Source organism: Pleurodeles waltl, chromosome 7 (genome assembly GCF_031143425.1).
Source record: "Pleurodeles waltl isolate 20211129_DDA chromosome 7, aPleWal1.hap1.20221129, whole genome shotgun sequence".
NCBI classification, from domain to species: Eukaryota; Metazoa; Chordata; class Amphibia; order Caudata; family Salamandridae; genus Pleurodeles; species Pleurodeles waltl.
In genome coordinates, this window is record NC_090446.1 from 305,191,287 (window position 1) to 305,209,206 (window position 17,920).

At 44.7% G+C, this 17,920-nt stretch overlaps 1 protein-coding gene across 1 annotated transcript in view; it reads left to right on the top strand.

Moving 5' to 3' along the window:
• Positions 1-17,920, top strand: part of CTNNBL1 (catenin beta like 1) — a 451,247-nt gene that overhangs the window by 176,487 nt on the left and 256,840 nt on the right. The window contains exon 4 of the mRNA XM_069243733.1: positions 4,448-4,587. Coding sequence (XP_069099834.1) covers positions 4,448-4,587 — 140 coding nt within the window. The remainder of the gene's footprint in view (positions 1-4,447; positions 4,588-17,920) is intronic.

A 17,920-nucleotide genomic window follows, 5' to 3' on the forward strand; every position in this document is an offset into this window, starting at 1 on the left:
ATAGTAAGGGGTGCGCCATCCAGTCTGCCGTACATGAGTATATACCACCCCTCGACATCTGCCCCGTTATAGATGTGTTTAAATGGATTCCCTGGGGCTACCCATATTGGCACTCCCCTGGCATAAAAGGAAAATGATGCATAGAACAACTGACCCACCATTTGTTAGCAGGATTCTGAGCTTCCTCCTCCATCATATGTGTTTCCTGTAAACAGGCAATTTGAACTTTATTCCTCCGTAAAAGGGAATGCACTGTGTAGTGGAGTTTTTCAGTACCCTGACATTCCAGGTCAGTATATTTACCTGTTGAACCATGATAATACTGTGTATTCCCCATTGGCCGACCGCTGCCCCCCCCCTTCCTCCATGATTAGGGAAAGCAGCATGGCTGCCCACCCCATGTCTTACATACTATTGTGCACTGCTTATATAACCATTGAACACATGCCAACATGCATATACTGAACAATCCCCAACCCCACTTCCCACCCCGGATAAACAGTAAAACAAATACATCAAAACATACCCCCAATCACTAAAGCCTACCACAACAGTGGAGAAACCCTCCTCCACCCTGTTTTCCTAAATAATACAGTGCGCTTATCCTTAATATAGCATGTCCAGAACAGGCCATACCTCCTCCCCCAATAAGATAAGGATGCATATGCTACCATAGCTGTTCCAGCTCTATTATCAGCCCTCATTTCTTACTCAGTAGACAAGATGCTTGCAAACAGAAGGTGTCTTGTGGGAGGAAAATGTAGAAGGCGGGTCTCTTTAAGAAGGGTAAAGTTAACTGACATCTGACACCAACTCCAGTCCCAGGTCAGGAGCCTGGGTAGGACCATCAAGCGTAGCAGAAGGGCCGGGTGAAACCACTGCCATTGTGCCATCCTGTTGAATCTCAATTCTATTACTATCACTTCCCCCATGCCTTAGCGAGTTGTCCATCTGACCCTCATTGCGTGCTCTTCCGTTTGGGCCACCGGAGCCATCCATTGTTCCGGCAGCAGTGTGGGCCCGACTAAACCCACTCAGAGGGGCTTTGTCCCACATATTCAGCCATGTCCAAACCTCTTCTGGGTGGTCAAAGAAGTGGGTTTTGCCCCCTGAGATGACCTTCAAGCGCGCCGTTTACAATAGCATATAACGTATAATCAAGGCACACAGCTTGGCCTTCACCTCCATAAAGCCCTTCCTGAATATCTGCACCTTGTTTATATAGTCAGGATATATGAAGATTTTATGGTTCTCAAAATGTGCCTTGTCAGTTTCCCGCCCACAGGATACAGTCTCTATCCCTGTAATTCAGGATGTGAACAATGATGGCCTGTGGCAGGGCACCAGACCGAGGATGCGCAGCCAGCGCCCTGTGGGCACGCTATACCACGAACATGCCTGATATCCCCAAAGGCTGTAGCACATCTCTGATCCAGCCCTCCACAAAAACCTCCACACTAGGTCCCTCCACCTGCTCTGGGAACCGAAGAAGGCGGATATTGTTCTGTGGTAACCTTCCCTCGGAGTCCTCCAGCCTCGCCTCCAAAGCTCCCGATCTGGACGTGACCTGTGTCATCTGTTTTCGCAGAGTGGGTGTTGACATCCGTCTGCAACTCCGCAATGGATCCTTCTGCCACCTTGACCTTATCAGATACCTTCTGGAGGTCTGTCTGGAGAAGGGTTCACCTCTGTAGCCACTGTCTCTATTTTATCCTCAAGCCCTCAATTGCTGCAAGAAGTTCCGCACAGGGTGGCTCGTCCACGGTTCCTGTCGTAATCGGGTCTCCTCCTATCCACCAGGCAGCGTCTGGCACTGTGGCTCAGAGGCAGAAATGGTAAATTGCTTCATGGTATTTCCCTTCGGGGGAGCCGCCTGCCTGTGCCCCCCCACCCCCACAATCTCAACACACACTAAAGGAAGGAGGGCAGGGGAGGGCCTCCCTGCCCCCACCTCACCTGGGAGTTTCACACTGTTTCTCTTCACAGTCTAGACAGGCCCAGGATCAGTGCTCCCAGAGCTGTCTACAGTAGGCAAGGAAGACAGCACTCACAGCCAATTCTGATGGGAACACGAAAGACACAGGACATCACGATGCTCCCCTTACCTCTCACTGTATAATGAGACTTTACACCAATGCAGTCTCTGGCCTGCTCCCTGCTTGCCAGGGCAGTTCTCCGTACAATCCTAGGATATCAGGTAAGCATTTCCAGTGCCACTGCCCTCCTCGTGTGCAGGGATGGACCAGCTAGTGACTACCAGATTCCGCCCTGTCTCCAGACATATGTATGCTACTGCTGATCTGTCCTTCACATGCCCCCTGGGGCCCAGCTCGGTCCGTCCCAAGTAGCGAGGTGACACACGTCCTCCGCCACTCCACAAGATCACAGTCCGCCCCACTAATCCCCCTCACGGCAGGTCGGAGCCAGGGAGCTCACGGGCCTCTACTCTGCCTGCAGCCCGTGAGCCATGCCAGGCCACGACTCCAAACAGGGATCCCCTCGCGGCCTCCAGTCCTTTGCTGAGAGGGCGAGAGAGCAAGGCGTACCCCTGCCGGAGTCCTGTGATCCTCCTCCTGGCCCCCTTGAGGGTCCAGTCTGCAGCGCTCCTCCCGTTCTTCCCAGCCGGGGACCTCCGGCTCCTCCTCGCAACCACCGTGGGACAACCTCTCTGCACGTGGCTCCCAGGGAGGCAGACAAGCCCAACAGGCTGCACTCTGGCCCACCCGGGTCCCGTCTGCAGCCGAGCTTCACTCAGCCAGGTCAGACCCCCCACTCGCTGCCAGGCTGCGTGGCTCCCAGCTCCCCGATCGGGGAAATCAAGCCGCTGCTGGGGTCAGTACCTCAAACCACATCTCAGAGGCTCCCCCAGATCGCAGGCTTGTCAGGATCATGCCGGATCGGGCCGGGCGGTGAGGAGGTTCCTAGAAGCGTGTCCCGCTGGCCATCTTGCTTGGTCATGCCTCAGAGCTGATAAGTTACTCAATGAATCCTGCACAGCATCTTACTCAAAACGATTATGCGATAAAATGGACTTGTACTTGCAGAAATCCAGCCCATCATGACCACATCAAATTATATATCTGTGTCCAACTGTTAATCACTAACCATTACACATTATTTAACTTCATTCTACTCCCCATAAAGATTACTTTTAGTCCAAGGCTAATATATTATTTGCTAATATAAATAATCATCCTGAACGCTTGTAGAACGTGGTCAATTAATTCCCATCACTTTCCGTTTATTGTGATAAAATCTGTTTGTTGTCCTGCTTGTCTTGGGTTCGATAACAGTAGGTATTTAATAATCTACAGACCTCTTTTGTCATAAATAATTAGTATATTAGGTGCCACTGCATCATCTTGTGTTGTATCATTATGTTGAAATTCAATGAAAACGATTTGAAAAATACAATTGGACATGAGACTTGAACGTAGAAGTTGAACTTCTTTTATGGAACTCTTGACTGAGTCTCCTTTCTTCGCCTGTTCTTCATTTAGAGGTACCTTGCAACAGGTCTTATTGCCATCTAATTGTTTTGTCACAGTGCTAAGATTGGGTACTCTCTTGATTGTCCTAAAATGTTAGGTAAATTGAGTAGCTTATACATTGCACTCGATGAGCAAAATGATCTGGAGGCCCTAATAAACCCAGGGAAGAATGTGGCCTTGGGCTACAAGCCACACTGGGCAAATTAATATTTTAAGGGCTTGGTGTTTTTTTGGTTATTGTGGAGAGCTTATTGAGGATGGAAGCAGGGGTTAGGAGAGAAATAATACAGGAGGAGATTTTGAAAGTCTCTGCGGAAGAAAGAACTGCTAGAAAGAGCATAGGTAATCATAGTGAGCCTATTTCAGACATTATTCACATGGCAATTACAACAACCCATGGGGACAGTCTACAGAAAGCTTTAAGCATATCAAAGGCTGTGCTGGCCTGGGTGTGCATAGCACGACTGTGCTGCATAGAGGATGTGGTGGTGGAACATTGGTGTGTTATGAACAAGATAACTGCATTGTGACTCTGACTCAAACATTGAAGTAACTCTGTAGAACAGGAACCTGCATATGAGTCTGTAGCTGTGTATTTCACTCTTGGAGCCAACTAATGTGTATTCAGCCTGGTGTTTAGTATCTTGGGGTTGTCTGGTTTTGTTTTCAGACCGCACCAGGTAGTTGAAAGAATGATGAGGAGTTGTCGACAAAGCTGACAAAAAAAGAATAAGGCTACTTTTTGAAGCTGTTTATTTGAGTATGCAGAAATAAGTCTCTCTTCATAAAACACCTGTGGATTAATGACCGGGTGACAGTAGGATGAAGGGGGTAATTCATGATCAGTTACTGCCTTGTGGTTTCGTGCTGATCATCCTGAATAGGGCCTCCTTTCTCTCTTTCCTCATGTTGGACATCCTACTCAGATTTTGTCTTGTCCTTTGTTTTTCTGGCAGATTCATGGAGTCCGAGCTGGATCTGAATGACATTCTTCAGGAGATGCATGTGATTGCCACCATGCCGGACCTGTACCATCTGCTGGTTGAACTGAATGCAGTGCACTCTCTGCTGGGGCTGCTAGGGCATGATAACACGGATATCCTTTGCTAAAGAAAAAGTGATTTCTTCCTAATTTACATGTTTTTCTATTTGGAGGGTTAAAATGGCCACCAAGCTAAAACAAAATACACTTGTGTCAAAAGGATGGGAATCCTTACATTAAACACTCAACGTCCATCATTGGCCTTCTGCATTTCCCCTTTAGAGGGTTTATCAGAGTGAATTGACAGAATGAGAAGAAAATACTTGATGCTCTAAAGGTTGAGCTATATTATGACTTATTAAATAAAACTATTTCATGGTCTTTAAGGTCATTCCTTCTGACTCTGTCTTCTAGATGTCAAATCTGGCTTCCACAGCAGGACATAGTAACACCTTATCTCTGTCATTCTGTTTATATTCCAGTTTTTTTGTGCCAATTTTATACTTGCATGAAATATGATGTTTTCTGACTGCCACTTGTGTCCGATGAATCTGGTCATTTATTTACCGCTTTGATGTAGGCACACCAAATCTTCACTCTCTAGGCATGTTGACTTATTCAGCCTACCCCCATTGTACTTCAGCTGTTGACCCTATCCAAAACTTCACAAATTTTAAGCAATGCTTGCCTTTCTACTACCCTTACAGTGCCTCAATGCCAATGCAACTTCACTTTCATTAGGTGTACCATACAATATTTTAATGTTATGTTGTTTTCTGCAGTGTTAAATTCGACCTCTGAAAGCTCTAAGTTTGGTTGGTCTTACTCATGCTTGCATATAGTGTCTTGGCCTCCTGGGTGTTACATTTTTATGTGTGGTAGTATTTTAACACTGGGGTCATAAGTGCTTTCACTACGCTAATACACTGTTGTCGGAATGGGCACTTTTACAAAAAGAAAACTATAATATTTTTTTGTTAGACCTGCCAGCCTTAGGGTGGTCTCCCTCCAAATGGTTTGCCTCTCCTCCATTTTGCTGAATTTATTTTTTTGGGCCTTGGGACTCTGTGCAGTGTACCACTTCTACCATATACTAAAATGCTTGTGCTTACCCCCAAAAACATGGTCAATTAGGCTTCTACCCAAATGGCATATTTAATTCACGTGTAAATCCCTTGAACAGGTGCATACCATTACCCAGAGCCTGTAAATTAAATGAACTAGTGAGCCTGTAGCACTTATTGTGCCACCTGCCTAAGTAGCACTTTAAAACATGTCCAAGGCCTGCCATTGCAGCTTGAATTCAGTGTTAAACTGCCATGTCGCTCTGTCATTTATAACCCCTTGCCAAGCATTAAACTCCACTTTTATTAAATATGTCACTCCTAAGGTAGGTCTTAGGTAACCCATGGGGTAGAGCGCTATGTACTTCAAAGGTTGACATGTACTGTTAAGGTTTACTTATCATGGTAGTCAAAATCTTCCAAATTAGTTTTTCATTACTGTGAGGCCTCCACTCTCCCCAATATGATAATATTGAGAATTATTTATTACATCTAATAAGCTGTAATTTTCAATTGGAAGCAGGAGCAGGTAGTTATGTCATGTTTGGTATTTGTGAAATTATGATGATAAACCCAGTTTCATGGTACAGTTGGATTTTTCATTACATATTTTTATAATGCCACTTTTAGAAAGTTGCCATTTTCCTGTCCTTAGCCCTTTGGTGCCTATAGCCTGCCTTTTGTCAAATGACTGGGTGTAACTGAAAGGCTTTGTGAATTGCTCCCAGACAGTCACACATTAGGTGTGTCTCAATGGGCCATTTGCAGACAGGATGAGCAGCCCAGCCCCACTTGCAGTTGAATAGAGTGACTGTTCCTTCACACAAAGGACCTAACGATGCCACTTTGTCACTACGGCCAGATTGGAACCAGGGCAGGGGATGCAGGAAATTCCATGCACTTCAAAGCCACTGTCTAGAAGCTTCTCCCACCATCCAGTACCAGAGCACCAGGGTATGAAAAGTGGACCTCAGAAGCCAGTTCTTCAGTACACTTCTGGACGTGTGGCTTCTCTGCCAGGAAGAAGGAATGCTGCGCTCCTGGGAGACTGCCTCTCTGAAGGACTGCCTCTCTGAAGGACTGCCTCTCTGAAGGACTGCCTCTCTGAAGGACTGCTCCTCTGTTGTTGCCCTGCTGCTCTGCCCTCTGAAGGACTGCCCCTCTGAAGGACTGCTGCCCTGTTGTTGCCCTGCTGTTGCCCTGCTGTTCTGCTGCTCTCTGCCTGGGTACAAGGAATGGTCATTCATCTGTCCCAGGACGGACTCATGAGAGCTTGTTTGCTTGTCTTCTGTTCAGAGCCACATGGACACTTCCCCCACCTAGAACCCATACCTAGACCCAGCCTGAGTGTTCCCTGACCCTCCATGTGGTAATCCTCAATTCCTGGACTATTGGACACCTGGAGATGGTTATAAATGTGCCTGGATGGCCAAAATACAAAACTAAGGCCTTAGACAAAGTTTAGTCCAAAGGTGCTCTGAGACTAAGGAGGAGACTGGACCAATCTCTTGCCTTTCCACCTGAGGTGCATTGCCGGTCGGATTGACTTTGCAGCTTCTCCCGCAACTTTCTTCTGTGCAACAGAAAATCCTTTTCATCTGTCTTTAGTCAAAGGGGTACCCGGCATCCTGTAACTGTCTGCGGCTACAGCCCTCTGCCTAGTCCCTCTAGAGATTTTTGACTCCCATGTCAGAGACTAAGTCTGAACGTAGAAATCTTCACTCTGGCTTCGACCCAAGACTATCTGATGATGACTCTTTGTCCTCGTACAGCTCCTGCTGCCTTGCCCCACTGAACTTTACCTTTTTAGGCACTTTTTGTTAGATTTCTTCTAAGTCTGAAGATATGTTCTGACCAAGCTCAATCCACGTTGTGTACCTAAACTGTGCTCCATCCCAATCAGCAATATTTTTCAACTTTGTACCAGTCTCATGTGACTCGATGTCTGTGATTAGTGCTTTGATCTTTTAGGTGCTAGTTTTTACTAAAAACCTTCAAAATTCATTACTGCGTTTCTAATGATTGGATTTTTGTCATTTTGGTAAATCTGCTTCTTTTTATTTATTTCCATAAATGTCACCTTGAGGAAGGACATCTTTCAATAATTTATATTCTGCATTCTTTCCCATTGACAGAAAGTTGTCATTGGGAAACTGGTTTAGAATATTATGAATGAAGTTTTGAAGCACTTCAAAAGCTGTCTCCAGTCCAGAAACCGTTATACAAGTATCTTAAGAATTTTAAAAAAAAAAAAAAAAAGGAGGGAAGAAAAAATCTGATTTTTTTGCTGAGTTTGCAAAAGAATTGAGGCTTGGCACATAGGCTTTACAGTATGCGTCTGAAATATCTCCTGTATTACTTGCCACAGCTGAATACTAAATTTCCACTTGCCTCTCAGGAGAATGTGTAAGTTAGGATTTTCACATAAAGCACAACATTGTGGACGATGATTTATACTTTGTGTGGCCTTTTTCACTTTTACATCAAAAAGTTACCCACTAACATTTCTCAAACCAGGGTTGTCTCGGTAAGATTAAGATGACCATGAATTTCAGAACAAGTTTACCCATTTAAAGTAGTGATTCTTTTAGATTTAGAAACAAAGGCTCCTGTACCTCCCTGAATTGTCTTTGTCTCAAACTGCACAGTTCTTTTTAAATTTTAGAATGATTGTATCATTAGTTTGTAATGGGTCCTTTGGCTAATTTGTTTTTGTGGTGCTTTCCAGCAGTGGACCAGATACTGATCTGACCTCTTGGAGTATAGAATTAAAATGCAGTAGATGTTTGTTTTGAACTGTAGACGCAACTCTGTTGAGACCACCAGTAGACCACTCGTCAGTTGAATATCTTCATCCATCTTAAGGAGTTGTGGGTCTTGTCCCATGAAGAGTCTCTCTTGGCTTGTTCAGCTGAGGGTGTGGTTCACCAAAGTGAAATTTGTTTACATGTGGGATTCACCGGAGTGTCTTTCCCCAAGATAAGTTTGTTGCAAAAGAAGCCAAAAGAGCCCACGTCAAGCCTGCTATGCGTGTTGTTATTAATAACTACACTTGAACATTGCTGTGCTACTGTATACATTCATGTAGTTCTCTGAAGTAAAGCTTAAAGCAGTGTGCCTCAAAGCCCAAGGATACTGTACCTCTTTTTACAATTGAGTATCATTCAGCGAGAATGTAGGATTTCACAGTAGACAAGTGAATTCTACCAGTGCCCCGGGTGCAAATGTGACAGTTTCATTTCCTAAATGGCTTTCCATTTTTTTCTTGTTCTGTCTAAAATGCAAGCAACTTTGTAAGTTACAGTTCCTCCCACTTTTTCACCAGCTTGGGACTAATAAAGTGGAAGGAACTCATCTTATTCTATTGGATAGTCAGAATTGGAGTAGTACATTAGCAGCTTCCCGAATAGCCAAAGTGAGTGTGGGAGTGTTAGGGAAGTAGTAGAGATGTGTATTTGTGTGCACCCTCTTGGACCACTCGTTAACTGATATTTTATGATGCATTAGCCTTTTTAATTCTGGCGTAATAGAAGACCTTTTGATTTTTCTAAAATTATATGTATATCGCTCATACTTAGTTATGGGGGCATTCTGCCAGCCCTTTTCATCAATTGGTCAGTAACTGTCTCATTCACACTTTCTTCAGTCCACTACAGCGTAGGGCATAGAGTAATGGGTCAGCCCACATCAGCAACTGGCTGACATCACTGTGAGTAACAGCATTCTTACCGTCCACAGCACGCACTTCTACACACAAATTGGTTCACTTAAGTGCCTGGTACTATTATGCCAGTGTATCAGTGTATGCTTTGTGAGACCAAAAAAATGGCTTTTAGCCACTTTATTTATTTATTTTTTTAAGACAGGCATGGGCCCGGCAGATTCACTAACAATAAAGTTTTCCAAAAATCTTAAAAATAAAACAGGCATTGACAAAACCAAAAGGCTGGCAGCCAGCGCCATACCTCTTGGCTTTGCCAGTGCTTGTTTAGCTTTGCAATTAACTTGTATGCAGTGTGTTGATAATTGTAGTTTTTCTTGCATGTACACATATTTGAATGGCTTGCGGAAAGGCTGCACCAGGCTATTGCCATTAGGTCTGGCCGAGAGACAGTGTTGATTGTCTTTGAAGCGAGAGGATTTTTACCGAATGGACTTGAAACTGTGCAATATTGCGTGATTTCAGGAATTTCGTGTAATGTAAAATGCCGGAAATAATGCGAAATGGTGCAACGAATATTTCTCAAGGGCCTAGTACAAACATGATGATGCTGGAGACAGGGCAGCCTTTCGCTGGAATTATGTAATCCTCTCATGTGAGAGGAGCTACTAAGTTGGACAATGTCTGTGTCAACAAATCTCTACAATGCTGACCCTCTTTCACCCTCCCTCTTCCCAGCCCTCTCGAGATTTTTTTTTACAGAAATCGTTTTTTAATGACTGGCCAGAAGTTGGAAATGAACTATATGTTCATTAGAGACTTTTTGTTCTTCTTCATTTGTACTACTTGTGCAAAGGCACAGCTACCACCTGACAGAAAACAATTTTACAGCCTGTTCTGAAGGTTGGGCGCATGCTGCCTTTGGCAGAATCCCCCAAAAACATCGTAAGGCAAATTTGCGCTTCTTTCAGATGTCTGCATTTTTCCGCTTCTTCTATGTAAGCCACACTGAGTCATCTTTATCAAGCATACCAGAGAAGTGGGTTTCCCTATTCATCTACTGATGAGTTTCCTAATTTCAAAGGAGTTTCCTGACAGACAGACAGACAGACAGACAGGCTGGCGTGCCCAGCCCACCTCCTGAATACATTTATGAAATGGGCACATCCATTGTGCTCAGTGTGCGGTCGGCATATGTGGTAGTCAGACTAATGCTTCTTTGCACCTTGCTTTCTTGTCTTCATTGCGTGAAAAGTGTGTGTCGCTCTTTGCAGTGCTTAATTTGTAAATAAAAAGGTGCTGGAGCTTAAAGCCCTCATCTTAAACACGCGGCTGCTGCAATTAAAGGTGCGAGCAGGAAATACTGAGGCAGCGTAATCCTGAAGCCATCTCGGACCTTGTCAGTCCATTTAAAACACTCCCTGTCCCTTCAGCTCCCTCTTGCAGCTTTCTGCTGTCTCCCTTTGTGACGCTTTTTCAGTTTTCTCTTCCTCCGTCTTTCCCAAACGTGTGTTTTGCTCGCAGTAAATGCTTGAGGCAGAAGACTAAGCTCCGTGTAAAGTAGACAAAATCACATTCAGGTTTATATGCACAGTCTTCAGTTTATTCTATATCGCCTCAGCCATCATTATCCTAACGCTGCCAACTGTCTTCTCGCATCCCCGTCATTCTCACACTCGAATGACGGCGATCGCGTGCGGTGATCGCATGTTCTCATACATCACACATCTCCCTTTTATACAATGAACAAATTAGTACAGAGCATAACCATGACATCAAATGAATGAGTAGCCAGAAACTATGTATACCCTAAACATATAAACTAAACATCATATCAACCCCACCTATACTCTAAATAAGTTTAATACATGTTATCATCCAACCCTATAAACATCACCTTTGTCAAATGAGAACATAGTCTTTAAGATGTCCAGGACTTATTTTCCTTCTACAACTTCTCCTCATTACATTAAATCATCAGTTTCATGTCGTCCCTTATCTTGTGTACTTGACCCATCATTGTCTCTGAATCTTCTGGACCTTTCAGTACTAACACTCTCCACCACCCCTTTCAGCCGAACTACTCTGTTCATGCTCCATATCCTGCCATCTGAAGTTTTTACAGCATTCTTGAAAAGGTTAATCACATGAAGAGGTCTAGTGAACTTTGACCCCTCAAGACATCCAACTGGTGCCTTCACCTTCACCACATCACCCACAACTATATTATTTTTACATACTCTCTTCCTTGTATCAATCAATCATTATCAATCATTAACATTTATAAAGCGCGCTACTCACCCGTGCGGGTCTCAAGGCGCTAGGGGAAAAAGGGGGGTTAACGCTGCTCGAACAGCCAGGTCTTTAGGAGTCTCCGGAAAGCTGGGTGGTCCTGAGGCTGGTGGGGAGGGAGTTCCAGGTCTTGGCAGCCAGGAAGGAGAAAGATCTCCCACCCGCCGTGGAGCGGCGGATGCGAGGGACAGCAGCGAGTGCGAGGCCAGAGGAGCGGAGGAGGCGGGTGGGGACGTAGAAGCTGAGGCGTCTGTTGAGGTATTCCGGTCCCTTGTCGTGGAGGGCTTTGTGTGCGTGGGTGAGAAGTCGGAAGGTGATCCTTTTGCTGACTGGGAGCCAATGCAGGTGTCTCAGGTGTGCAGAGATGTGGCTGCTGCGGGGTACGTCGAGGATGAGGCGGGCCGAGGCGTTTTGAATGCGTTGCAGGCGATTTTGGAGTTTGGCTGTGGCCCCGGCGTAGAGGGTGTTGCCGTAGTCCAGGCGGCTCGTGATGAGGGCGTGGGTCACGGTTTTTCTGGTGTCGGCGGGGATCCAGCAGAAGATCTTGCGGAGCATGCGGAGGGTGAGGAAGCAGGCGGAGGACACGGCGTTGACTTGCTTGGTCATGGTGAGAAGAGGGTCCAAGAAGAAGCCGAGGTTGCGGGCGTGGTCTGTGGGGGTCGGTGCGGTGCCGAGGGCCGTGGGCCACCAGGAGTCGTCCCAGGCGGACGGGGTGTTGCCGAGGATGAGGACTTCCGTTTTTTCAGAGTTCAGCTTTAGGCGGCTGAGCCTCATCCAATCTGCGACGTCCTTCATTCCCTCTTGTAGGTTGGTCTTGGCGCTGGCGGGGTCCTTGGTGAGGGAGAGTATAAGTTGGGTGTCGTCGGCATAGGAGGTGATGATGTCGTGCTTGCGTACGATGTTGGCGAGGGGGCTCATGTAGACATTGAAGAGTGTCGGGCTGAGCGATGAGCCTTGAGGTACGCCGCAGATGATCTCGGTGGGTTCTGAGCGAAACGGAGGGAGGTAAACTCTTTGGGAATGGTTTGCGAGGAAGGAGGCGATCCAGTCCAGGGCCTGGCCTTGGATCCCGGTGGAGCGGAGGCGGGTGATTAGGGTGTGGTGACAGACGGTGTCAAAGGCAGCCGACAGGTCGAGAAGAATGAGGGCGACTGTTTCACCGTTGTCCATCAGGATTCTGATGTCGTCTGTGACTGAGATGAGGGCGGTTTCAGTGCTGTGGTTGGTTCGGAATCCGGTTTGTGAGGGGTCGAGCAGGTTGTTGCCTTCCAGGAAGGTGGTCAGCTGTTTGTTGACGGTCTTCTCTATTACTTTGGTTGGGAAAGGCAGAAGAGAGATGGGGCGGAAGTTTTTCATGTCGCTCGGGTCAGCCGTAGGTTTCTTTAGTAGAGCGTTGACTTCGGCGTGTTTCCAGCATTCGGGGAAGGTAGCAGAAGAAAAAGAAGAGTTGATGACGGTCTGGAGGTGCGGGGCGATGATGTTGTCGGCTTTGTTAAAGATGAAGTGCGGGCAGGGGTCCGAAGGGGCGCTGGAGTGGATAGAGTTCATGATGGATTTGGTTTCTTCCGTGTTGATGTGGGTCCAGTTGTTGAGGGTGATGGCCGGGGATGCGGGTTCGGTGGTGTTTGGTTGGGTCTGGTGTCCGAAGCTGTCGTGGAGGTCGCTGATCTTGCGATGGAAGAAAGTGGCGAGGGATTCGCACAAATCCTGTGAGGGCGTGACGGCGTTGGCGCTGGGGTTGGAGAACTCCTTGACGATGCTGAAGAGTTCTCTGCTGTTGTGGCTGTTTTTGTCCAGTCTGTCGGTGAAAAAGTTCCTTGTATCAAATTCTTGCTTCCTTTTTTCCATGAGCCTTTCTTCTCTATCTCTCCACTCCGTGTGGACCAAATTATATCCATTTTTTATCCACTCCATCCATCCAGGAGACAACTTGGTATTAGGTATCCTTTTCTTAAACAGTTCAAAAGGGGATCTACCAGTAGTTGAATGTGGAGAGAAACGATAGGCTGTAATCCTTTTCAAAAGTTCTGCACGCCAATTTAGAGCATTCACCTTTGCAAGTTGTATGCTTTCCTTTATGTACTTGTTGAATCTTTCAACTGCACCGTTAGTTTCCGGATGATAAACTGCTGACTTCTTATGAGATATGCCACAATTACTCATATAATTTTCAAAACTTGTCGAACAAAATTGTGGTCCATTGTCTGACAATAATGACTTAGGAAATCCCTCTTTCCTAAAAATATCTTCTAAGAAAATCATCACACTAGAAGATGAAACTTCATGCACATTTTTGACTTCCACCCATCTGGAATACAAATCTATTAACACAATTAGATATGGCATAGAATTTTCTCCCGGTAAAGGACCAACAATATCTATTGCTACCTCATCCCAGGGTTTGCATGGTAAACTCCTGCAATGCATAGGTGCATTACGAGTTTGAAAAATTTTGTCACTCCGTGCACATTGTATACACTCTCTAACCACCCGCTCCACTTCTACATCCATACCTGGCCACCAAAAATTTGCACGTAAAATTTTCTTTAGTCTTAACAATCCCAAGATGACCTTCATGAGCTTGATTCATTATCCTGAATCTTAATACTTTTGGTGGAATCAATCTTGTTCCTCTCAACAATATACCTTTATCTGCCGCCAATTCATCTTTCACCAACCTCCAAACTTTCCCTACATCCTCAATTTTACCAGTTTCTAAAACTTCATATACTCCACTCAACTCAACATCTTCTTTCAACGCCTCTTTCCACTCCTGTTCGGTTATTATTCCACATGTAACTTCAGACACATCACAACATACTTCACACACCAATTCCTCCTGAAAATTTATATCATTTTGTTCTTCATCCTTCTTGCTTTCTTCCACTAATCTTGAAAGACAATCCGCACTAACATTCAATGCACCTGGTAAATACTCTACTTTAAATTTAAAATCCTGTAACCCAATAATCCATCTTCTTATTCTTGCAGAAATGCAATTAAGACCTTTACTACCAAACACTTCTACCAAAGGTTTGTGATCAGACAAGACCACAAACTCCATTCCCCACACAAACTGTCTAAATTTATTCAATGCCCAATATATAGCCAGTGACTCTCTTTCAATTACAGAGTAATTCTTCTCTGTTCCGCTCAAAGATTTGGACGCGCAAGCAATCATTCTTCTCATAACTCCATCCTCTTTCATCAGAACCGCACCCAAACCTTTGGCACCAGCATCAGTGACAGTGGCAGTTGGCCTACCCGGTTTAAAAGCTTGTAAGCAGGGAGCATATTCTAGTTCTTCTTTAATTTTTTCGAACTCATCTTCACACAATGAATCCCACTTGAACTCTCTTCCTTTCCTTAGTAAATCTCGCATGTTAACAGTTTTTTCTGACAAGTTCCTAATGTACCTCCCATAGTATTCTACCATTCCTAAAAAAGAATTCACTTCTTCCTTGGTTCTGGGAGAAACTAACCTCTTAATAGTCAAAACCAAATCTGGTTTAGGTTTTACTCCATATCCTGTAATCAAATGTCCCAGGTACTCAACTTCTGTCAAAGCAAAACGACATTTCTTTCTCTTCAAAGTAAGACCAGCACGATTTAGACATCCCAAAACCAACCTCACTCGTTCCTCATGTTCTGCTGCTGTGTCAGCGTAAATTAACACATCATCTTGATAGTATTTCACCCCTTTGACCTCCTTCAAAATGTTATACATAATGCGTTGAAACACAGAGGCCGCTGACACAAGCCCAAAAGGCATTCTTTTGAATTTAAACGCACCAAAAGATGTTATGAATGCAGTCAATTCTTGTGACTTCTCTTCCAACTCTACCTGATGATATGCTGATTTAAGATCTAAGGTGGAAAAATACTTCGCTCCGCCAATCATAGATACTATTTCTTCAATATTTGGAAGGGGAAATTTATCCACCACTACCTCTCTATTTAGAGCCCTAAGGTCTACACAAAGCCTGATATCACCATCCCCTTTCTTTGCCACAACTATGGGAGCCAACCATTCGGTTGCCTCTACTCCCTCAATTATGCCCATCAACTCTAATCTTTTAAGTTCAGCTTTCACTGGTTCTTGTAAAGCCAACGGTATTCTTCTCATTTTCGCTACCATAGGAATAGCACCTTCCTTTAACCTGATTTTATGTTTATAACCTTTTAGACATCCCAACTTGTCTGAAAATACTTCAGGAAATTCATTTTCTAACTCACTGCTTACACCATCCACACTCTGAATTTGAACTTGAGGTTGTGCGTTTGGATTCAAAATGACACCTAAAAGCTTTTGGTGCGTCCAACTCAAGAGATTGTCACCTTGATTGGACACATAGACTTTCCCCAACAGGTGTCTACTTTTGAACTCAATATGACCTTCAAAGTACCCTAGCATTTTTATAGGCTGTCCACCGTAACCCCCAGGAGATACATCCATCTTCTCTAACTTTCTAGGTTTCAAAATTAATCTGTCAAAACTTGTTTTTGAAATTATCGTCAGTTGTGAACAAAAATCAAAACGCATTAGTAGATCCACTCCATCCACTCTCACCACCTCACTTGGATGCTCTCCACACTTAACCTGTGCATCAATTTGGAACACTACCTCCTGAGATACTTCTTTGATCTCTTTCCTCATATTGTCATTAAGGAATTTATTCTTTCTACCACGGCAACATTTGTAGAAGTGACCTCTCTTCCCGCACCCATTACATACTACATGCAATGCTGGGCAATTGCTCGCATTGGCTTTGTGGCCACTATTACCACAACGATAGCATTCTCCTTTGAATTTCACTATATCTTCCTTTTTCTTTTCACCTCCACTTCCTTTGTACTTCACTTCACACATTATCTCCTCCACCTTTGTACATTCTCCACTCATTAATTTGTTTCCACTTAATTCCTTAACACACCTCAGCATGTGTTCTACTCTTTTTGCCACCATAATCACTTCTTCCAAAGGTGGTTCATCTTTCAACCACAGCTCTTCCCTAATTTTGTCACTGCAGCACTTCAATACGAACTGATCTCTAATTCTCTCATCCACCAGTGCTCCAAATTTACATGACACTGCCAACTTTCTCAAACTAGTTACAAAATCTTCCACTGACTCTTCTTTACCTTGTTCCCTTTTTCCAAAATAATATCGTTCCATTATTGTGCTCACCCTTGGTAAGTAATGTTTGTCTAACTTCATAATACATGCTTCATATTCATTCAAATTCCTACTTTCTTCAGTGCATAAATCAGGCAAATTTTCTAAAACCTCCTGTCCCTCTCCACCTAGACAGTGTAACAACAATGCATGTTTTCTTTCTGCACTCAGTGTCGGTCCACACACTCTAGCATAGTGAGCAAATATCTTCTTCCATTTGTTCCAAGGATATATCGGATCACCTGGACTGCTCAAAAAAAATGGAGGTGGTGTTACGTTCTGCATTATTCTGATAAACTAGACAAACATATAGAGCAACACACTGAATGTCAGACCTCCACTGGACCAATATGTAACTGAACCAGTGAATCACCACTCTTTCAATGTCCTTGCATTGAAACTTCCATTATAACAGATGATTAATTCTTGCTTCGCCGTTTGTCTGGGTGTGCCTATCACCGTATGTTCAACACGACAGGCAAACAAAAATTGTTCCTTTGTATAAGGTGTGCCTGTCACCATTCCAATTCAGTTCTCTATTATGGTTTACCCATCGTAGCAAAGTCAAACTTCCCTTTAAGACATTGAATTAGCCATCCCTTTAAGTACACCGGTGTTGTTGGGCACGCCCCCAAACAGACGTTGTTCACGCAGCGTAGCTTTCTTCACCACTCGTTGTATTTGTGCTGATTTCTAGGAAGGTTCCGTGAAACCGCATGCTTCCTCTTTGGTCCGACCCCGAACTCCTCCCAAAACGGACTGCGCTGTGGCTGCGTCCTCTCAACCAGTGCGCAAACACGATCTCCGCGATCGCCAGAACAGCGCGTCAAAATTAACTTCAAAAAGATCTGGAGACACACAACTCCACGGATGTTGAGGCGACACCCACCTTCGTCGCCAAATGTAAAGTAGACAAAATCACATTCAGGTTTATATGCACAGTCTTCAGTTTATTCTATATCGCCTCAGCCATCGTTATCCTAACGCTGCCAACCGTCTTCTCGCATCCCCGTCATTCTCACACTCAAATGACGGCGATCGCGTGCGGTGATCGCGTGTTCTCATACATCACACTCCGGCCCTCAAAAATAAGTGCCGGTGCTCAGCACCGGACACAACAAGCACAAATTAAGCACTAGCTCTTTGTATATGTATGTGTACATCAGTGCAGCGGGCAGTACTATGATTGAGCCAAAATAAAGGGACACCAGGAAGGGAGCTTAAGCACATAAGGGTTGCTTGCTCGTTGTGCGC